We start from the raw sequence: 22,904 nt of genomic DNA, 5'->3' as shown, positions 1-22,904 counted from the left end.
CTCCTAAGTCCAGCTATAAGCAGGTACCACCAGGAAGAAACCCCAAACCTTGGCATGGTGCCCACACCCACACCCGCTCTGGGGCAGGAGATAAGTCAATTTGTTGGTTGAGCCAGTGACAGTGAGCAGACCAGTGAAGGCCTCTGTTTACAAAGCAGCCTGGCAACTTGACCAGTTGCCCTAGCATCCTCTGCAACCTGGAGCAGGGCAGGCAACCACCAGGGCCTGTGGCTGAGTGAAGCTTGGTTGTATCTAGAGGCTAAGGCTCGGGCCAGAGAAGCTGGGGCTGAAGGAAACCTAACCTGTCCTATCACGGCAGTGGCACCAGCACCCAAAGCTTGTGAAGTCAGCATTTTGTGAGTCACGGCTATGCCACTCCACAGGCCAGTCCCTGGTACATAGGAGGTGCTTGGCCATGCATAACCTATATCCTTCATTCATCAGCCTCTCCACTCCCCAGCCCCTTCCTGCAATGGAGCAGCTCTGGGCCTTCACACTCACTGTTCCCCCTCCCCTTCTCTCTCCTTTTCTCACTAGGATAGGCCCTGAGGGCAACAGGTGGAGGTGGTGGTGCTGTGCTTCTATCTGCCCATGGCCTGCTGCACAGAGGGCTCAGGCTCACCCACTGTCCACAGTCACCTGTGGCCAGGTGGAGCACAACTGAAATGTGTACCCTGCATCCTGGCTCCCTAACGGCTCCCCACGGGGAGTGTCCTGGAAGAGCATCTCCCCTCAGGAAAGGGACCTTCGGCCTGGATCTCATATGGCCTTCACCTAGCAATGAAGACTATGTCCCCACACAGGCACAGCCCTGTCTGTCAGAAAACCTGCTGGCAACTTACAGGCTGACAACAGTGGGTGAGCCACAGAAAAAGCAGGAACTCAAGGCCTCTGTGCCCCACCTGCAGAAACCAACCTAGAAAGCACCAGCTTTGTCACATAGCTGGTGTATTCGGGGCCTATGTACACATGGCCCAGAGAGGTGGGGCACAAGAATCAGGAGAGGAGCTAGCAGGCTGCGGTGACAATTTAAGTGGGGGTGAGTACAAAGGGTGCTGTGCGGGGGTCCCACAGATTGGGGTCAGCAGAGCTGTGTTCCTTTTCCCTGCAGGCAGGGTCTGAACAGGGAGCATGACACAGATGAACCCAGACTGAGGGATGTTAATCATGCCACATCCGCCACAAATGTATGCCTTATTCCTTGTCCCAGCCAGGCACCATGGGCTGGCCTCCCTCCTACCTGCCACCCTGCCAAGTCTGTCCAACTGAAGCTCTGGGGCCTAGGGGTAAAGGACTGAAACCACCAGGGACAACACCACTGGGTGGGTGTGCCTAGGTGGAGCCCCAGTGGGGTCAGAAAACCACCTCACCTATCTTGCTCCAGGGAAGCAAGGCTCTTGCAAGTCCTTATCATAAACACAGAGGCCCCATGGGGAGCCAGGCCCAACCCCTACCCACACCCTTCTGGGGCTGGGGTGTCAGACTATGAGTAACAACATTCTCCAGGTGCCAGGCTTTGTCCCTGCACTTTACATGAACCCCTCATAGCAATCCTGTGGGTATCTACTGTTACTGCCCAGGTGGACTCAAATGAGGAAATGGGCTCAGACAGGTTAAGGTCACACACAAGTGGCTCAGGTGACTGGCTTCAGGGTCTGTGCTCCTAATTGACAGGCTGTCCAGCCTCTCTATGCTTCCTAAAGCAGGGGTCAACCAACATTCTCTAAATAACCAGACAGTAAATATTCTCAGCTTTGTGGGCTATATAATGTTACTACAACTCAACTCCGCCACATATGATGTGTCAACGAGCAAGTGTGGCTATGTGCCAATAAAACTTTATTACTGAATTGGCCAAAAAGTCCATATGTTTTCTTCTATAAAATAAAAGACACAGTTTTCATTTTCACCAATAACTTTATTGATTTAGATATTTCAAGTATGTTGGCTATCTCCTGCTATTGGCTTCTAGTGGGTAGAGGCCAGGGGTGCTGCTAAACATCTTCCAATGCATTAGACAGTCCCAACAGCAAAGAATTATTTGCACAAAATGTCAATAGTACCAAGAAACTTTGCAAACCACTTTTGACACATTCGATCAGTCACAGCACCTTCTCCATACACTGCACAAATCTTTTTTTGCATTTCAGCTGCATATCTTCTTCCATCTTCAGTATTAAAATGGCTGCACAAAAATTCATCAATTTTAATGTTTTTTTTAAAATGCACGCTGATATGACAGCTGTCACAATACAATCTAACAAAATTGTTTCAAATGAAGTTAAAGACAACTAAGTGCTATTAGAGCCACCGTACAGGAAAAAAACATACTGGACTTTTTGACCAGCCCAGTACAAACCCAGCAGGGGCATCGAGAACTACAGGTGCAGGAGGCTGGGTGCTAAGCCCCCTTCTCTGCCTACTTCACCAGACATTGAGCAGTAGAGACATCATCCCCACCCCAGAGGAGGTGAGGTGAGCAGGGTGGCAGTTATGAGGATCCCCAGGTGCTGGGTACTGAGGCCAGGGGAAGAGGGCCACAGTAGGAACTTAGAGGTGGCATCTGACAGAGCCTGGGAAAGAGACTGGGAACAAATTCTCCAATGAGAGCACATAGGAAGGCAGAGAGAAAAGGGGACTGCGATAGTGAGACTTATAATACATATTTGGTTCCTGTTCCTGGCACAGAGGTTCTAAAGCTCTTGGAATTTCCTAAGTGATAAGAATAATAAAAAGTATCTTTTGTGATTCATAACAAGCCCCTTTCAATCACTGCAGTTTGTTAGTGAGCAACCTTTGAAAAGCCCCTAGGGATGAAGGCTGGTTGTCAGAGGGACCAACCAAGTATTAGAGGGTTGGAACTTTCAGTGTCCCCATCCCTGCCCCCACAGCTATCAAGAGCCAAAGATTTAATCAATACCGTCTACATAATAAAGCCACCATAAAAACCCAAAGGACTGGGTTCTGAGAGCTTTCATGTTGGTGAACACCTGGAGATTTAGGGGAGTGGCATGCCTGAGGAGAGGGCATGGCAGCTTTGTGCCCCCCCCCCCCACAAACACAGCCCTTGCCCTGTGCATCTTGTCCATCTGCTGTTCCCGAGTTTCAGCTTTCTATAGTAACCTGAATCTAGTAAGTACAATAGTTTCCTGAGTTCTGTGAGCCACTCTCACAGATGTGTCAAACCTGAAGATGGGGTCAGGGGAAAACCCAATTTATAGCTGGTAGCTGAGAAGCACAGGTGACAACCTAGATATTTCTCTAGGTTGAGAGACATTCTTGTGGAACTCAACCCTTAACCTGTGGGATCTATTGCTATCTCCAGGGAAGTAGTATCAGAACAGAGTTGAATTATCAGACACCCAGCTTGGTGTGTGGGAATTATCCCCCTCACACATACATAGTTGGTAATCACAAGTGTTCAAAGTGTTCTGTATGAAACATATAGAAGGAATGTTTATTTGTTTTTTAGAGAGAGGGAGGAAGGGAAGGAGAAAGAGAGGGAGAGAAACATTGACATGAGAGAGACATCCATTGGTTGCCTCTGTATGCACCCCAACCAGGGACCAAACCTGCAATCCAGGCATGTGCCCTGATCAGGAATCAAACCAGCGACCCTTCAGTTCGCAGGACAATGCCCAACCCACCGAGCCACACAGGCAGTGCAGGAGAAATGATTTTCCCTGGAGGGATACAGCAGGGAGAATGAGGGTGACTGAGATAGTTTGGCTGTGCCCAGGAAGGTTGCAAAGACAGACTCCCAGGCAAAGATAGGTGATTTGCAGGAGGGTTGTTGAGGGGTCGCAAAAGGGCCTGGTGGATGTGTGGCTCAAGTCTGGCTGCTTCCACAGCCACTGGCAGCACCAGAAGGACCATGTGCTGAGAGAGACAGGACTGGAGGAGGAGCTGCTGGCCAGGAGATGAGGGAGGATCAGAAGGGGGCAACTCTAGGGGCTGCAGACTGCCTGCTCCCTGCCCACCACAGAGCCAACCTCCTTGTTGGCTCCCTGGACAGCACCCTGGGATCCAGGCAGCAGAACTGGGGGTACCCTGAGGCACAAGGGGATCCCTGGTCCTGGTTTCAAGGAAACACTCAGCTCACCACCTTATACCAGGCATAGCACCTAGGAATGCCTCAAAAGAGCTGGGAGCCTCAGGAAGATGTTGACACAGAAATACCTGTCTCAGGGACAGTGACCAGTGGTCCTGGGTGACAGGCCAAGCCTCCAGTCACCTCCCAGTCACAGTTTCTAATACTGCTGATTTACTGTGGTCTCTTGCCTGCTTACACCCCTCCATGGTTCCCCAGAGTCTTCTGGAACAAGTCCAAACTCCTTATAGGGCCCATGAGCCCCTCTCAATGTCTGCAGCCCTGTCACACCTCTCTATCTCCCCAGTCATGCCATGCTGGCCTTTGCCACCCCGCAGAACATGGCCAGAAAGGACTTCTCTCCAGCCTCCATGGCTCCTGAGACCCAGAGCACCATTCTTCTCTTCCCCTGAATCCCTGTTACCTTCTCCTGGAGATCCTCCAGAACTTCCTGGACAAGCCCCAATTACAGGGTGGCTCCATATTCAACGCCCTCCTCGCACAGACCCAGGGCTCTGCACATGGACGCCCAAGGCATGCAGTCAGGGAGGCAGAGCCTCTCCCTATGTGCGGGAAGCAGCTGGTGTGGGAGACCAGGCACCTAGGCCCTGACCTAGTTCATGGCCTCAGGACAGTCACTTAGCTGCTCAGAGACACTGGGTATTGGGTGGCCCCAAGTCACCTTTCTGCCCCGACTGTCCTCCTTGCTTTCCCCCCCTTGCTTCTAGAAAGTAATGAAGCAAGCAGTGGGGTCTCAAGCCCTTTAGAATGGACAGACCTGGATCAGAGGGACAAAGTGGAACAAGAACAAAATGCCTGGAGTTAATCTCTCCTCCAGCAGAACCTTCCATCCTCATGCAAGATGAGAGTTCTTTCCCTCGTGGAGAACAGGACGGTGGAGGGCGAGATGGGAGAGCAGCCATCAGCTCAGGGGAAAAACAACAACAAAAAGGCCACATTTCCAGTCCTTGCCTCTATAACAGGAAAACTATTACAGCCATCAAACAAGAAATAACTTGAGCAGCAGGGGAAACAGAAACATTTGTCCGAATGTGAGGTCTTTTATTAAATCGCCTCCTGCTGCCAAATAAAACATGGGCTGTTCACCTTCTAGAGGGAGAACATTCCAAGGGGGAAATTAAAAGGAAAGGAGAACAAGACATGAAAAAATCAAGGTGCTTCCCAACCTCCATCGGCTTCCCTCTGCTTAGGGCCCCTGGGCAGCTCCTGCCTGGAGCTGCCCTGTGCCAAGCACAGGCACAGGTGCCCCAGCAGTGAACAGGATGCCAGGCTCTGCCTTCCCACACAGGTACCAGTGGGAGGCCAATGGCACATGGTATGCCAGTAAGAAGGTAGAATAAGGGGGTTGGAAAGAACTCAGAGAGTCCGATCACACAGATGTAGGGTACAATGCAGATTACAGACTGGCTCGAGGAGGTGACAGCAATCACGCCAAGCCAGGCCTTGGGTGAGGCAGGGCTCAAGTCTGGGAAGGACATCCCACCAACCAGAAGCTCAGGACCGACTGCCCTGGAGGTAGTGATTAAGTTTCTAAACTGTGGGCTAGAAGCTTCCCTCTGTCCCTGTGTGTCATGGCTCCCCATAGCCAGGAGAGGGAAGCGGTCACTCTCTGACCATCCAGCAAGATAGGCCAAAAACAGTAGTGGTTAAAATAATGGGCATCATGGTGGACCTCAGTTCAGGGCCAAGCTTGCCATTCTCCTGCTATGTGACCATGGGTCTCAATGTCCTCATCTGTCAAATGATCATTTTGACACAGCCCTCTGGGTGAGATGACACAACCCACCTGGAGGGACTGGCAGCCAGCCCCCCAACCTGCCTTCACACCTGACCTCAGGAGCCCCATCTGTGAAATGGAAATGAAATGGTGATAAAACCCCTGCTGTGAGGACTAGCTGACATGACAGAGGTAGCAGTTAAGTGTACTAAGTACTTCATGACTGAGGAGCAGCCATTTTGACCACTGTCAGATCGATCCCAACCGGGGGGAATCCTAACACAGCCCAGCCTCCCTCTCCAGAGGTAACTCCAAGCCAGGTGCTCTGGTGCTGTCCTCAGAAGTGTTCCAAGCAGCTGCTGCCACACACTGCCCTGTGCCATGGTATTTGAGGACCAGGAGGGTCCCCCTGGACTCCTTGGGCAAGCCTAGTACACCCTGCAGCCTGCGTCTGAGCATCTATTTCCAGGGCAATCTGTCCTGACCCAGCAATCCCCATGCCTTATCTTATAGCTCTGCTTACAAATGTCAGCCAGGGTTTACCTAGATCTGGACTGTTCAAAGCAGCAGCAAACCTAAATACCTAAGTGAGTGAATGAAGGTGCAGTGCAGCCAATGAAGACGTAGATTTCAATCTGTAAACATTGCCATGTTAGGATAACCAAGCCACACTGTTAAGCACAGAACAGTGTAAAAGAGATGTGCTGTGGGTGTAAAAAATGGGGGTGTGGGGGGTGGCCAAGCGCACTGCAAGCCTGGGCCTTGTCTAGAAAGAAACACAATGAAATGACTCCAGTCACTGCCTCTGGAAGGGAGATACACTTTTCATGGGCACCCTCCTCTCCCATTGTTGAAATTGTGGAACTTTCAGCACAGTGGGGGTCCCAGGGAGAGATTTATGCACAGGTGCCTGAAAAACGGTGTGGGAAGGTCACATCAGAAGACCAGATGTGGAGACACGTCACGATCCAGAGGGAGGAAAAGAGGGACTTTTCATGTTACACTCTCCTGAGCAGCTAGAATTTTTACCTTGTACACAAAAGACAACCAGACAAAAGGCAATCATTACATTGCTTGGGCCCTCCCCTAAGTGAGCAGGTCTGATTAAGTGTACTGCACCCCCAACCCTGCTACATAGGGAAGGGTAGTGGGAACAGGCCCTCTGCAGCCTCAGGCCCTATGACCTAAGGGTCCTACTAGGGCTAGAGGATGAAGCACACCAGTACCTCCAGCCACTCTCTTCCTCAGAGCAGGCCTGCACCATCCCGTTCCCCCATCCCCCCGCCCCCGCACCTTAGTGGGTGTGATGGAGGAGGGGCAGCAAGCTGGCCAGGTCTGAGCTCCCAGGGCCACTAGAGGCTCAGGTTTCTTTAAGCCTGAGGCAGCAGGCCTGCATTCCAGGCAGCAGTCACCTAGGAAAGCCCTTCTCCTGTGGGGGAAGCAAGGTAGTTGTCAGAACCCTGGTTCTGGAATCAGTTAGCAGGGGGACCCTCACCAAATCCTCAGCTTCCATGTCTAGAAAAATAATAAAGCATTACACAGTGTTGTCATGGACTAACACACCCTGTGCCCAGCCCAAGACCCAAGGGCGAACAGCAGGTGTTATTGGCCCCCTTTTCCCTAAGGCCAGAACCAATGGTAGAGAGAAGGAGACCTGGAGAGAATTCTGGACACTAGGCCATGCTAGACCCAGACCAGGCTACGTGTGCTCCTCAGGGACACCTGGCTGTAGCTGAGAGAGGCATCAGCCTCACATAGTGCTTGGGCACATCTTCCTTTAGGTTGGGTCTTTAGACCACATCAAAATGGCCCCTGGTGAAGGCTAACACCCCAGAAATGAGAAATGGGGGAACATGAGGTTACCTCCCTGGGAGGAGACAAGATGGGGGGAGGGGGTCTTCATTCTATCCACATTTTATTTCTTAAGGTAGGGTTGGAAGCACACAGTGTTTGCCATATCCTTCATTCCTTTCAAAATATCTCGCAGTAACTCAACACAGCCACTTCTGCTGGCCCAAAAGGCTCACACCGAATACAGGGTTAGCAATTTACAGGCAGCTGGAAAAGTCAAGCAGTTAAATCTACTCCAAGAGAGGTTGTGAGAATACAAGTTTCCCATGAGGGCTAATCACTTCCAAAGTCACCCAGTGGCAGGGTGACAAGACTCTGGGCGATGATGCGTGAGCAGGGCTGAGGATGGAACAGACTCCTGGTTGGAGAGACAACCATCTGGGGAGCAGAAACACCCCCACCCCAAGGTTTCCCACTGGCATGTGGGGAAGGTAAGGCTCCTGCAGCCCCGGCACTACCCAGGCCACAGGCCTCTCTGCTGAATTCAGGAGACTGTTGGAGCCACTCGTGGGAGTGACACCCTGAGAAACAGCAGGCAGTTCTGCCCCACGGGCTTGAGAAGGGCCCCTGCACTAGGGACAATGAAACCGCATAAATCAGTGATGGTTTGGAGAGGTCAGAGGCCTGAGTGGGGACATTCAGCAGGGGCTCCTCTCCCAGAAAGGCCAGCTCTGCTTTCTGGGATTGAAGGCTTTGGGCCCAGCAGGCCTGATCTTGATGGGCCCCAGAAGGAGCCTAACTGTGAGGTGTGCAGAAGGGCAACCCCAAGCAAAGGAGGACCAGACAAAGAAAGGGCCTGGCTTTCTGAAAAGAATCCTAGGGCACCAATTGGGCGGGAGCTATTACATGCAGATATCTCCCCATCCATGCTAATCAGCTGCAGCCAGGCTTTGTGAGCTACAAAAGGGACAGCAGATGTGCACCAGTTCCTCAGCCCCTGAGAGCACAGGGGCTTAGCGAATAATTATGAAGGGGTGGGGGTGAGCAAGAAAACAAACAGGCCACCGTAGCCCCTTGCTGCTCCAGAAGCTGGGTCGCCAGCCTCCCTTACCTGGCCTCTCTTCTCCAGCTATGACTTTGAAGCTGTGATTTACACAACTCCAAGCACACACTTATTGTCACACAGTGAGTTGGGCAGTGCTCCAAACCACCTTCCATGGTACATTTAACTCGTTTTTAATGGGGAAACTGAGGCACAGAGTGATGGCATGCTGACAGTGGCTCAGCCCGGGGACCCAGCAGGTTGTGAAAGACAGCCAAACCACATCCCAGCCTCCAAGGAGGAGATATGGGCCCAGGAGGCTGTGGGGGACTGGGCTCTGGACCCCGACAGACTGAAGCCTGACTGGTCAACCATGACTGACAGGCACTGTCCGCCTGCCTGAGCCACCACCATAGGAAGGCTGTAGAGCCTTCCTCCAATGGCGGTGAGGGATCCCTGAGGGTTCCCGCCACCTGTGACACACAGCAGGAGCTGAGCGGGCAATGCTCTGCGAGAACTGAGGCAAGCAGGGGAGGCCCTTGGCAGAGGAGACACTTAGGAAGGCCTGGAAACCCAGGTTGACATGAGTTGTGTCAAGACCCTCAGGGCTGTACAGGGGGACTGCCGGCACTTGGGGGGTTCGTATACTCCACACTCTGGCTCCCGCCACTACGAGGATAGAGCAGGAAACTGAGTCAGTCAAGGGTCTGAGGATTGATAATGTGGCTCCTAGGAAGGGGCCTCTGGCCAGCTAAGGGGCCTCAACATGCAGCCCAGTGTGGCTCTGGAGAGACCAAAGCAAAGAGACTGGTGGGTGGGGCAGGGATGGCTTCACAGGGAATGAGTGATTGGAGGAAACTGCAACCCAGGGCTGATGCTGACTGGAGTCCCCCCACCAAGGTCCATCTTGAAAAAAAGGTTTTGACCACTGGCCCAGAGGTGAAACAGGATATCCTGAGGCCGCATTGCTGGTAGAGGGCCTCTGCCAGGCCCTTGAGACTCCAGAGGTCCGACTGGCCCCACTGGGGGCTTAGAGAACAGGATGTTTAAGTTAGGAGGGCCACTGCCTGCCCCCCTCACCAGATGTGACTCCAGATGTAGTGCAGACTACAAGGGACACCATAAGGGACTCCACAACCAGGTAGGAATAAGGAAAAACTGGCTTTGGGCTCCAGAAAGGTACATGGGGCCACTGCCCTGATACAGGACAATGACAAGAAGGGGTGGTTGGGTGCCTCCTCCATGCAGGTGCTAGCTAAATCTCCTGGTATGGCCTGGACTCCTCACCAGTGCCTAAGAGGCAGCAGGGCTGGTGACCACTGAGTCCACCTGGGTTGGCATCCTGATTCTGCTGCCCACCACACAGTGCCTTGTTTACAAAACAGGGGTAGGAGCTGTGGTTCCCCATGGTGTATGTACGGTGTGGGGAAGGGAATGAGCTGGTCTCACTCGAATCATGCTTCTGCTGAGCATCCTTGTGCCAACAGCGCAGGCAGACAGCACCCTTTGGGGTTGCTCTATGGTTCGGCAAGTCCATGAACGTAAAGAGCCTGGCACATGCTCTGGCTCAGTAAACATTAGCCATGGTTAAGGCCTGGAGGTGCCCATAAGCAGGGCCCAGGGGTGGGGGATAAGGGGAGTCAGAGGCCAGGCTCTGGGGAGGGGCCCCCAGTGCACACAAGAGAAGTCTGGAAGCTCCAATCTGCCTTTGCTTTCTCTCCAGTTCAAGAAAGAAATTGGCAAGTTCTCTGGAATGTCCCTCTTTGGTCTGTAAGAGGCCCCCCAATCTGTCTTTGATTATTGATTCCCATGCCCCCTGCAGGGAGTCACAAGAGCATCTCTTTTTCATTAAGGCACTGATCTGCCAGGGTCCTTCTCTTGCCCAAAATCCCATAGGTGCCTGGTTGTCAAGCAGGTTTCTATCCATAAAACCGTTCCCCCCCGACATGTGTAACACTTTCAGCAAAAATGAATCCCAGCCACAGGAACACAATTAGCGGGGGAGCAAATCCACCAACAATCTAAAAGAAAACAGCCCAGACCCGCTCTTGCCAAAGCAGTGGGTGATGAAACGCTTGAAAGAAACAGACAAAAACAGGGAATAAAAGGAGGTTCTCCCCTCTCTGTGTAAGGAGTGGGGGTGGGGAGGAGACAGAGCCCCCATCCCTCCAACCAGTCTGGACCTGTTTTCAAGAATGTCCTGCCTGGCAGCACCTGACCAAACAAAAACTACCCATAGGCTGAGGGACAAATTCTAGGTCTGGCTTTGGGGGCGGTTATATGAGTGTACACAATTGCTGAATGCACCAAACAGGACACCTAAAGCCTGGGCCTCTGTGTGTTGATTAAACAAATAAGTAATCAAAAGAATAACCCACCAGAGGAGACACACAAGAGCCATGGAGTCTCCATATCCAACTCCTGCAGGCCTGGGTAGAGCCTGGTCTCAATTTCCTTCACATAACTTGTTTGGGGGGAACAAAGGAAGTAGGGATGGAAGAAGTCAGGGACTCCAGATTCCTAATCATAAAGTCAGAGCTGGGCAGCGAAACAAGCATCAGGGACAGCTGCCATGGTTTTCCTGGGCAGGTATGAAGGTGCCGTGCCCATGGCCCTGCCCTGCCCAATTACTGAGGCCCAAATCCTGAAGCTTCCCAAACAAGTCCCCAAAGTGATGATGGGAGGGCAACAACACTAACAGAGATGGTCCCTCCTTGGTCATTCCTGACAAGGAAAGCCCACCTCTCTGTGCCCCACCCAGCTCTACTTGTCTCGGGGATTAGTGGTCACCCCAAAACCTGTGACATATTTTCTCTTCCAGGCCACACAGCAGGCTGAGGAGATACATACAATACATATTACATGGTGGTATTCATCTGCTGTATGCTAGTTGACACCAGCCCTTGAAACCACCTTGTTTTCCAGGAAGGTAACTGCCTGGACTAGGTCACTTGGCTAGGGTCACAAGGTCACATCAAGGTTAGGTTCCCCAGCCTATGCTAATCACAACCTCCAGCAGTTTTGACCCAGAGAGGGCTGCTGCAGTCCAGGAGGGGGAAGACAGAATGTTCCAGCCAAGGAATGCAAAGCAGGGAAAGACAGGGGCCCAGGAGAGCATCAGGACTGACCCAGAGACAATGCAGACCCCAGCTGCCCTGAGAGCAGGCTGATGGTCCAGCAGAGCTACTGCCCCCCTGTCTCGGAGTTCCCTCCTTCCCACCTCAATTCGGTCTGGCCCATTGCCTCCTGTCCCTACACAGAGCTCCTCAGCTGCCACTCTCTTCACACTAGGCCCCTGGCTACTTCCCCTAGAATGGGAGATGGGGTTCTTCCTCTGCCTTCTCTCAGCTGCTCAAGAGTAGGAGTGTGTTAGGGGGCTCATGCCTGACCTGTGCAGCAGGGCTGTGCCTACAGTCCAGGCAGATATCCATCCTCACCAAGGGCACCTGCCATCAGCTCAGCCCCTCAGTGAGACCGCCCCACCAACAAGGAAGCTGAGATTTGGGATACTTAGGGTCACTCAGGATCACCCTGCTAGGAAAGAATGGGCAACAGAACTGGGCTAACCCAGACACAGCCACAGGGGTCACTTCCCTCCCCAACGCTGGGACCCACACCTCCCCCCTGCATGCCCTGCTTCAGCCACACTGGCTGCTGGCTGCTCTAGGCCATGAAGGGCCCACAGGCTCACTCCCAGAGGTTTTCCCAGCTGCCAGGGAGCAAGCACTATTGTAAGCACTTTGAATTCTGTTAGCTCACAACTCAACAACCTATCAAGGTGGCTACTATTAAGATCCCCATTTTAGACCTGACTGGTGTGGTTCAGTGGGTTGGGCATCATCCTGCAAAGTGAAAGGTCGCTGGTTCAATTCCCAGTCAGGACACATGCCTAGGGTGTGGAATAGGTCCCCAGATGGCAACCAATCGATGTTTCTCTAGAACACTGATGTTTCTCTTTCCCTCTTTTTCTCCTTCCTTTCCCCTCTCTCTAAACATAAATAAAATCTTTAAAAATAATAAAAAAAATAAAAAGACCCCCATTTTACAGCAGAGGAAACAGGTACAGAAAGGGAATGCAGATAATGAGGTGTGGGGTCAGAACTCGGCCCCAGCCCCAACCTGCTCTTCTCCTGGCAGCTTTAGTGCCCCATCCTGAGCAGGACCCTCCAACCACCCCCCAAACCCCTTCTCCTTTGAATCAGCCCCACCTCCAGCAAGCCTCAGTTTCTGTTATTTTTCTCCCAGGGACAGGCCATTAGGGGCACTAGCATGTTCCAGGTGATTTCTGACTGTCACATAACATCCCCAGACCCCAAAATGTGAGACCACGTGTTCATCTTAGGTGTTACTGTATCTCCAGCTCCTAAAACAGTAGCTGGCAACACCGCAGATGCTCAGTAAAATTTTGCTTTGGTTAGAGAAATGGTAACTACCACAATAAAAAGACAGCAAGACCATGCTCCATACATGTTTCTGGTTGAAGAATGAAAGATCTGGTCTCCCCATCTTCAAAGAACTGTTGATGGGCCCTGTCTTCCTGGGTGAGTTCAGCTCCCCCACCACCCTCTCAGACTCTACTCCACCAGCCAGCTGGCTGGGCTCCCTTCCCTGCTCCAGCCCTCCAAGGGTGCTGTCCTCCAGATCAGAAATCTGGTGACCTCCCCTTGGGTCTTGCTCTGACCTCTTGGCGGCAGCTGATACTGCTACTCTCCATCCTGCCTGTTCAAAGCTGCTCCCCCAGACCCTGCAGACACAGCACCCCCCGCACTCACCCACCTCCCATACTTCTCCCACTTAACACCCCACCCATACAAGCCAGGGACATCCATGTCACTTCCCAATCTGGTACTGTCCTCCAGTTACTGTCAGCCTTTCTCCAGTCACAGATCCCTGACAGAGATCATAAGAAGGGAAGCCTCTCCACACCACCAAATGCACAGAGGACACCAAGGCCAAGGTTTACCAGACGCACATGGACTGAAGCATTTTACATGTGTTCCCTCTAGAGAAGTGCCACTGTCACACCTTTGCTACATTCAGGGAGGCTCATACAAGGTCACAGCCACTGACTCTTGTCCCTCTACCCTTAAGCAAAAGTACATACAATTTCAGGGAATCTTGGGACCCCCTCACCACCACAGGAGCTACCCACAGACTTCAGGTTAAGAGCCCTAGCTCTGAGCGGTCTCCACTCTCCACTGGGAGCAGCCAGGTCTGGCCCTCCATGCCACCCTCTCTGGGATGGGCATCTTGACAGATGTCCAACAAACTTAACTCACCACATCCCTGGATAGTAGGCAGATCTCAGACACAGAGTGGACTCCCTGGGAAAGGAAACATGCCTGTGGCAAGGGTTCCTGAGCCTCCCCCATTCTGCTAAAGCTGACCTGGTCCAAAGCCTGGCACCTAAGCATCATCATGAGTTCATGCCATACTCCTCCTTCCATTGAAAGGGCCTGCACGCCCACCATATCCAGATGCCTATGTATAATGCATGCTTGCTTGCTTGCCAGGTGACATGCATGGTGCTGTCCACTTTTCTCCTGTGATCTCACACATAGAACCCAACAACCCCAACAATAGGTCCGATGCCAGGCCGTTTAGCCCCTTGTCTAGAACACATAGGCCCAGTGTGTTTCAAATCACAGGCAGACTTTGGAGATATTGCAGGTTCGGTTCCAGGCCACTGTAATAAAGCTAGTACCACAATAAAGCAAGTCATAATCTTTTTGCTGGTGGAGGGTCCTGCCTTCAATTTGTGAAAAACATAACACCTGCCTTGGCCGGGTGGCTAAGTTGATTGGAGCATCATCCTGATACACCAAGTTTGTAGGTTAGACTCCCACAGTGAGGGTGCAGGAATGGACAAATAAGTGGAACACAAATCAATGTTCTCCCTTTCCCAAGATTAATTTTAAAAAAAGAAAAAACTGCAACACCTGTGAAGTAGAATAAAGCAAAGTGCAATTAAATGAGGTATGCCTGTACACACTTTTCAGTTTTACAAAGGTAACAAGGTACAGATGATGTAGATTGTCCCAGGCAGAGTATGGGCAACACCTGTAACCAAGCTCGTTTTACCGGGAAACATGTGATTAGTCACACTAAATTGGATACATAGAGATAATAAAGAGCCCAGATGGTAGAACTCAGGTCTGATTAGATTTTGCTGTCAAAAGAACTGCAGGTCAGGTTTTCAGTCCTGGATTTCCAAATTGCTGGGGAGGGGCTGTGGGCCTGAACAGGTTGTAGGTGGAGGTGAGGAAGACAAGAGGCTGGCAGGTGGGCAGTAGACAGAGCCTGGGTCTGGAAGCCAGGCCAGGTTAGGAGTTGGTGTGACAACTTTCATCTGCACAGGGATCAAACTCAGCCACCTAAAGGGAGGGTCTGGGGGCCAAAAGGAGGTCTTAAGGCTAAGGGAAAGAGATGTTTTCCCGATGGAGACCTGGGTTCAGACAAGTGTTTCTCTATTTTAAGAAACAAACTACTGTAAGTGAAAGGACAGATGGCTACTGGCATGAGGCCTGAGTTGGGGTGGAGGCAGGCAGGGAGGAGACTCTAGCCAACTGGGTGGCATGCCTCTTCTGAAGTTGGCACTGCTATTTACCTGGTCTCAGGACATGTATGCCTAGGATTGCAGGCTTTCTGATTTTTCAGAAGCACCAACTCAGATTTTGATGTGAAGACACCCAATTTAAAAAATATTGAATATCTACCTTTATTTTAACCCCACAGCCAAGCAAATGCTGCAGGCAAGTCACTTACAAACCCTGACCAAGGGTCATGACTTCTGCCACCTTGTCCCCAATGCCCTCAGCAGAATTCACCTTTTGTTCTTTAACACAACTTCTGGACCTCTCACATGCTTTGGGGGCAGGCTAAGGTGAAACTATTTGGTTACATTCCTGTTGGGGTCCTTAGTCTGGAATCTTCCACATCCTACCACTGTGGCCAAGACAACTGTCTCTCAGTGTTTGTTATACCTTCCCTAAGACTACATTTCTTAGCCTCCCTTGCAGCCAGTGGTGGCTGTGTGACTACATTCTAGCTAATAGGATAAAAGCAGAAATTCCCTTAGCCAGCCTCTGGGAATCTCCCCCTTTTTAAAAACAAAAAACAAAAAACTTTATTTATTGATGAGAGAGAGAGAGAGAGAGAGAGAGAGAGAGAGAGAGAGAGAGAGAGAGAGAGAGAGAGAAAGATAGAGTTGTGGGACCCTCCCTTAACAGACACCAGAATTGGTCCTTGGCATCCTCTGTGCCTTCTTTATCCTGCTGCCTAGAAACCAGGGTGTAATGGCTGGACTCCAGGCACATTGATCACGATGACAAGATCTCACTCCAGGAAGGACCTGGGTCCGAGGAGTTCCTCAACTAGAGGCTCCACACCAGTCCTAATCTGCCAATCTCCAAACTTTAGCATGAAGAGAATAAGAAATAAAATGCCATCTCGTTTAAGCCACTGCTACTTCGGGTCTGTGTTATGCACAGACAAACTGAACCTGGCTCACCTTTTTTCACTGAACCACCCTGCATTAAAACAGCAGGTCCAATTGTCCTGAACTCCAAAGTCAGCTCTGCTGCCTGCTAGCCATGTCATTTGGTCAAGCCTTTTCACCTGTTTTCCATCAATAAAATGTGAATGGTGCCCTTGACCTCACAGGACTCTGAAAGACCAGTGATATCACACAGCAAGGGCCACGCCTGTCAGACCAACTGCCCCACACAGTCCAGAAAGTCTACTCTCTTTGGCCTGGGCAATCAGGACACTTCATAATCAAAGCAAACAGACATACGCAATGAAAGGCTTTTCTGCTTCTTTTAAAGCCATGGCTGATCTGGCATTCCTGGCTGAGGCCAAGTTCCCATAGCGCCCCCTCCTTCTGCCAGCTTCATTCATTTTTCCTAGGGGTCCAAAACCTTTTCTGCGAAGGGCCAGCAGAACATGATGGTCTTGGTTGAATATTCTTCCTTGGCTGTTTTTTGGTGTTTTTTTTTAAATTAACTCTTCAAAAATGTACAAACCTCCCTTTAGCTGTGACTATATAAAAATAGGCTGCAGGCACAACCTGGCCCACAAGCCACAGTTTGCCCACAGGCCTTGATTTACACCAATATCCTTTTCCCAGCTTTCCCCAAGGTCAGGCACTTGAATCTGTCAACAGAGGTTTATGTTTACATAGTTTGGTACACAGTAAATGCTCAATAAAGAATAGCACCAATAGCAACTTGCAGGCACCAGTGAAATGTGAATGTCCTCCAAGTGTTACTTTCTTCATTGTCACCACAGCATGACACTGAATGTTCTAATAGCTAGACACATATGTCAAACTCTTCTGTGCCCCCAGCTGCGAGGAGTGGGGCGGTATCAGGAGTATGACTGAAGGAAGTCCCAAGGGGTGTTTGAACAGAGGGTTTTTCTCTGGGGTTTCCACACCTGGCATGGCCCCCACAAACTGAAATTTAGCCCCTGTATGAGCCAGTCCTGAGGCAGGGAGAATTCAGGCAGACAGCCAAAGTGACTCGTGCTGACCAAGAAAGAAAAGTGACACAGTCATCTCCAGAAAGGCTGCTATGGGTCTGAAGAACTGAGAATCTGCTCTGCTCTCCATCCCACCGCAGGCTTCCTCAAGGAGCTGCCTCCTTCCAAGGGGAGGACAGCCTGCATCCAAGAACTCCACAGGCTGTGCCAAAGCTTCCTCAAGCCCAGGAAGGCTACACCTCTGCCCAGAGAAAATAGCCTGGTTTTGGTAGCTGCCATTTAGCCAGTGCCATGGAAACAGGCCAGGGTGACTTTAAGTGGCAAAAAGGGGTGGGGAGAGTTACTTCAAGTGGCAAGAAGGAAGGGTGACTGGGACAGGGCCTTTTGCAGCTGTCATCATTCCCACATGGAGGATACAGATGTCAAGAAACAGAGCTGTTCATCCAGCTACCCACACCCAGCTCCCAGACCTGCTGCCTCAGGGAGAGGTTGCACCCCAGGGGTCCCTCTCCCACCTGCAGAAACTGCAAGACATCTGGATAGCCCTGCAGCATAAGGGGATCCCTCCCAGAAAACCCAGTTCTTCACTACTCTACACTAATCATATCACAGTCAATAATATCTACAGAAATATCGACTATTTACTGCCAGACACCCTCCTCCACACCCCCATGGTCCATTTCACCCACATTCCCAGGCTCCTAGTGGCAGCATTCCCGGTGTGAATGAGGAAACAGAGGTTGTGTGCAGGTGAGTGTTGCTACAGGTAAGGAAAGAGGCTCAGGGGGGTGAAATGGCTTGTGTAAGACCACACCAGTCAAATCCCACATTCAGAACCCTTGCCATCATCCAAAGATACCTCCAGCCCAAATCCCACGTGTGAGGCACTGGGAGATTCATGCAGGTTTCCTGGCCAACCCCCCAGTCCCCACCCAAACACAGATTCAGATGCTGGGAGTAATCTAGAAGCAGAAAGAGCTCGCAGGACCCCGCCTCATTAGGGATAGGTAAGCAAAACTGGGATCCTGACACTTTCTCATCTGGCCAAAGCATTCAGGTCCCAGAAGGATTAAGGTGGAAAACTGCTGAGGCAAGAAAAGGAAGTTCATTCCAAGAAAAGGCCTAAAGGTCCCAGCAGCCTGGTTCACCCCCAAGTCCCATCCCCCAACGCCACCCTCCACCCAGCCACCACTTGCCTGCACATCCCTTCAGTGGCTGGACCATCTCTGACTTTTTCCAGGAGACTGTCAGCCAGCACTCTATACCCAGCAGGCCTGCTCTCAGATCCAGGAACAGCATGCAGCCCACACCTCAGCCCTAGGACTTTGCACTCCCTAACACCCTTCACAGCAATCTGTCCCTGTGTACCCACACTCTCCAGGCCTACTAAGGAACCAGTGCTGTCTCACCCTGAACAGTAACCCAGCCAACTTTGAGGCCATCGCCAGCCAGTTACAGCAGCAGGTGGTACCTCCAAAGAATTGTTCATTCATTGAGGAAGCACACTGTGCTACTTAGTCCTATCACCACCCTCATTCTACCAATGAGGAAACTGAGTCACAAAGACACACGGCTACTGGCAGGGCACCAGCCTAACCTACATAATGGGCTAAATAAATAAATAAATGTCCAACCCCTAACCCCCAGAACCTATGAAGATGACCTTATTTGTAAAAAGGGTCTTTGCAGATGTAATTAAATGATCTCAAGATAAGATCATCCTGGATTTAGGGTGGTCCCTAAATCCAAAGGTGACTGTCCTTACAGATAAAGACAGAGACAAGGGAGAGACTGTGTGAAGACTGAGGCACAGACTGGAGTTCTGTTTCTGTAAGCCAAGCAATACCTGGAGCCACGGAGGCTGGAAGAAGCAAGAAAGGAGCCTCCAGAGGGAATGTGGCCCTGCTAACACTTTGATTTCAGATTTTGGGCCAGGAACTGTACAAGAAAACATTCCTGTTGTTTTAAGCCACCAAATTTGTTATGGCGGCCCTAGGAAACTAACACAAGCCAATTCAGTTGACTCCAGAACCTTTGCTCTCAACCCCACACCAATGTTATGTGAACACAAAGGGGGAAAACTCTTTCAGATTTGTAAGACTGTATCATCTCAGACTAAGGATCTCAGTTTAAGAAACACAGACTTTTTCCTCTTTACAAATGATACTTCAGTTATGAACTACCTTGAAAAGAGAAGTGTTATCTTCATAGTGTATTACAATTCAAGATTATCAACAAAAACACTAAAGTAAAATTTCTCCTGGACAAAGATGCTAATAGGGGAAACTGGGTATAGAGTATAAGGGAACTCTCTGTACTATCTTCCTAATAATCCTATAAACCTCAAGCTGTTTTAAAACCAGAAGTTTATTTACAAAAGAAAAAACAACTCTCCTGGAATTCCTTTGCGGGTCAGCCTTTGAGACCCTAGTTTGAAAAACTCTACGCTACGTTACTCAGTTCTCCATTAATTCCTGCACAGTGAACGGCCTTGTTTATGAGCCGGGGGATCCTATTGAGCATAAGATGGATCTTAAGTGTCTGTCCTGAGCTCAGATGCCCACCTAGGGCACCCTTCTCCTTCTCCTCACCTGGTCCAAGACCTAGCTCTGCCCCAGCAAAGAGAGGTGGGACACTTGCAAAATAGACACAGCTCTACTGAATTTGGAATTTCCAAGTCAAGGCACAGAGAGAACCCTGTGTGAACCAACTGCTCTTCACACCGTGTAGCCAAAGTAACAAAAAAATGCACACTGGCCAAAGCCAGTAAGAGACTTCTGAGTGGCTACCCAGAGAAACCCTGAGAGACAAAGCCGAATGAAACAGAATAGCAAAATTTGAAGGAGGAATCAAGAATAGGAGAGAAGAGATAAGAAAGTAACAAGAGAAAGAAAAAGGATGAACTACAAAGACTCAGTCGGGGTCTTTGGCAAACACATTTATGATTCTTTTTTCCCACTGAAATGTCAGATTTGAAACTAGCTTCTGAAAACGCACCCAGCTTCTCACATCCCCTAAAAGGAAGGTCAGAGGGCTGTAGCTCAGGAGAAAGCTGTTACCTTTTCCGAGCCAGGCAACAAGGAGCCCAACTCATTCACGTTATCACCAGAAGCACATCCAGGGGCTCGCACCACCCTCACGTGGGCCCCCCACTGCCCTGATCTACGAGTTTCCCTTGGGGGGAGGGGCCCCTAAACCAAGTCCTCCAGATGGGTGGAACCGGTCCTCCAAGCCGCACCACACTGGGCACCACTTTCCAACTGTCCTTGGCAGTCCAGGGGAGCCCCCTTAGATGGCCAGAGGCTGCCCACACCCCTCCCCCCTGCCAGGGCGGCCGCACCCGACTGCGAGACTCCTCATCTCTCCCACACCTCAGACCCCCTTCTCTACCACCCAGCCCCCACACCCCCGGCATCCTCCGAATTCACCTTCCACTCTCGGCCCCCCACTTCCTGCCCACCCCCTTCCAATCTCCGGGCCCTCAATCCCCCATTTTCCGCTTCCCTCCGTACACAGGGCACCTCACCTCTGACCGACACGCACGCCCTCTTTTCTGCTTCTGCCCCTTGATACGGTTCCTCCGCACCCCTCAGTCGGGGCTACCAACAGTCGGCTACCTGAGCTCGGCCCCACGTACCCTACACCAAGCCCCCAGGGCTTGGGGCCCCTAATCCTCGGGACGCCAAGCCCCTCACCCACCACCGCCGCGTCCCTCCCGCCCCTGGCCACCCGCCCGGCCCGCCTCGTGCGCAGTCCCCGCGCACCGCCCGGCCGTCTGCCCGGACCCGGGAACCCGCACTCACGGCTGTAGAGGGCGATGCCTGCCGCGTCCGGGCCGGCGCGCACCTCGAGGCGCAGAGCCTGCTGCTCCGCGTGCCGCTGGATCTCGCCGTTCGCATCGCCAATGGTGAGGAGGCGGGCGCCGGAGAACACCGACACGGCCGCGCAGGGCCCGGCGACGCCCGGGCCCGCCACCCCCACAACGCCCGCGCCCGGTCCAGCCGCCGCCGCCGCTGCCATCTTAGATCCGGCTCCAGGCCCACCACAGCCGCCGCCGCCGGGGCCCAGGCCGCCGCCGCTGCCGCCGCCGCCGCCGTGCAGGCCGAGACCGAGGCCGAGCCGGGCAGCGCCGCCTGCGGGCCACGCGCCGCCTCGCTGCCACGGCCGACGGCCCGGACCCGTGGCGCAGTGCCCCCTGCCGGCGGCCCTAGGAGCGGGGAGAGAGCACGCCGAGCACGGGACAAGCCGGGAGAAGGGGTCGGCCCTGCCCCGGCCCCGCCCAGTGCGAACGGTCGCCGCTTTGTGAGGTGAGTCGGTGGCCCGGGAACGGGTGGGGAGGTGGGAGCGTGCGTCAAGAAGCAGTGCTCGGCTCCGAAGACACGCCCCTAAGCCTGAGTCCCGCCCCCAGCCGGCGCTCTGGAAGGGCAGTACTTTGTAAGGCGGTGCTGGTTCGGACGCCCTAGTGGGGCGGGGTAGGAGAGCGTCAGTGGGCGGTGCTAGGCCATGTGGACACGCCCCCGGGCCCCGCCCCGCTCAAGTGGTCGCGCTTTGTGAGGGATCTCCCCAGACAGAGAAACGGTGGGGGCGGGTCTGACGCCCGACGGCTCCGACAAGCCCCTGAGACTGGGCTCCGCCCCTTGGCCCTCCCGGACTTTCTGAGGTGACAAGTGGAGGGGCGGAGTCCAGCTGCGACGGGGCCCCGCCTCTATACCGGCCCTGCTCCCTCCCACGGGGCCTCACTTTGTAAGGCGTACGGCTCCTTGTAAGAACCTCGGTTAGGGGCGGGGCCATGGCCTGGGACATGCCCCCAGGCTGTAGCTGTGGCACCCCACTCCAACCCTCAGCCCACACGGCTGGAAAAGCAGTTCCAGGTGGGACTTGTCCTCTACACCCGACCTGAACCCTGTGGGAACCCACGGCATTCAAGCGTTCCTTCCCTCTCCCCCATCATCTCCATTCCCGTCCCACAACCCCCGCTCCTCCATCCTCAGACCTTCACTATCTTCTCTTCCACAAAAAATTCCTGGACTCTCCCTCTGGACCCCTCCCTTCGCTCTAATTTGCCTTCCCCCAGTGATGGCTGGCTAGTGAGTCTCGCACAGCATGGCCAAGTGTGCCTTTTCTCTCTCTGTCTCACACACACACACACACACACACACACACACACACACACCCATCCATCTTCCCTCCAAGCCCCTCCTCCCACTGCTCCAGGGTCCCTTTTGGGGAACTCGAAGAGGCTTGCGGCCCCGTCCCATCTTCCCCAGCTCCCAGCCTTCCCTGGACAACCTCATTTACTATTCATTCTCCCCAATAGTCCTCTGCCCCTTTCCCCCATCAATCCACCCCCTGCACCCAACAGCACCAGGACTTCACCAGAGACTCCCTGTAGCACTGTCCCCTCCCCACACCCTTATGGGTTCCCTATTAACCACACTTGTCTCCATGCAGTTGTGGGATACTCCCCCCACTCACCAGGCATCCAGTGATTGGACCCCAGAAGTATGGGGCTTGAAGGATTACACTCCATAGAGGCCATAGAATCAGCTCAACACGTGCTATAATTAATAACTTAGGCATATCAGCAAGGCAGACTCACAGAACATACCCCGGGGTACCCTATGCTCCAAAATCCCAGTTGGGATGTCCAAGTAAGGTGTGGCGAGGAATGAGGAAACTGGAGGGGTGTGCAGAGAGCTCAGACCTCTTATGGCCCGCCCAGCTGGGGACCAGAAAGGATCCTAACTACTTCCCTGGTGGTC

The 22,904-nt window shown here is 52.4% G+C and overlaps 1 protein-coding gene across 3 annotated transcripts in view; it reads right to left on the bottom strand.

The window, feature by feature from the left end:
• Positions 1 to 21,218, bottom strand: part of CARM1 (coactivator associated arginine methyltransferase 1) — a 41,454-nt gene extending 20,236 nt beyond the window's left edge. The window contains exon 1 of one of the 3 annotated variants that reach the window (XM_090289599.1): positions 20,946 to 21,218. In XM_090289599.1, coding sequence (XP_090145725.1) covers positions 20,946 to 21,162 — 217 coding nt within the window. In that variant the 5' untranslated portion in view covers positions 21,163 to 21,218. The remainder of the gene's footprint in view (positions 1 to 20,945) is intronic. The other 2 variants (XM_090289598.1, XM_090289600.1) reach the window with 2 other exon arrangements.
• Positions 21,219 to 22,904: the final 1,686 nt, after the last annotated feature.

Source organism: Furipterus horrens, unplaced genomic scaffold (genome assembly GCF_987537825.1).
Source record: "Furipterus horrens unplaced genomic scaffold, mFurHor1.1.pri manual_scaffold_10, whole genome shotgun sequence".
Lineage (NCBI taxonomy): Eukaryota > Metazoa > Chordata > Mammalia > Chiroptera > Furipteridae > Furipterus > Furipterus horrens.
The sequence above is the reverse complement of the archived record's forward strand: the minus strand, read 5'-3'. Positions and strand labels throughout refer to the sequence as shown.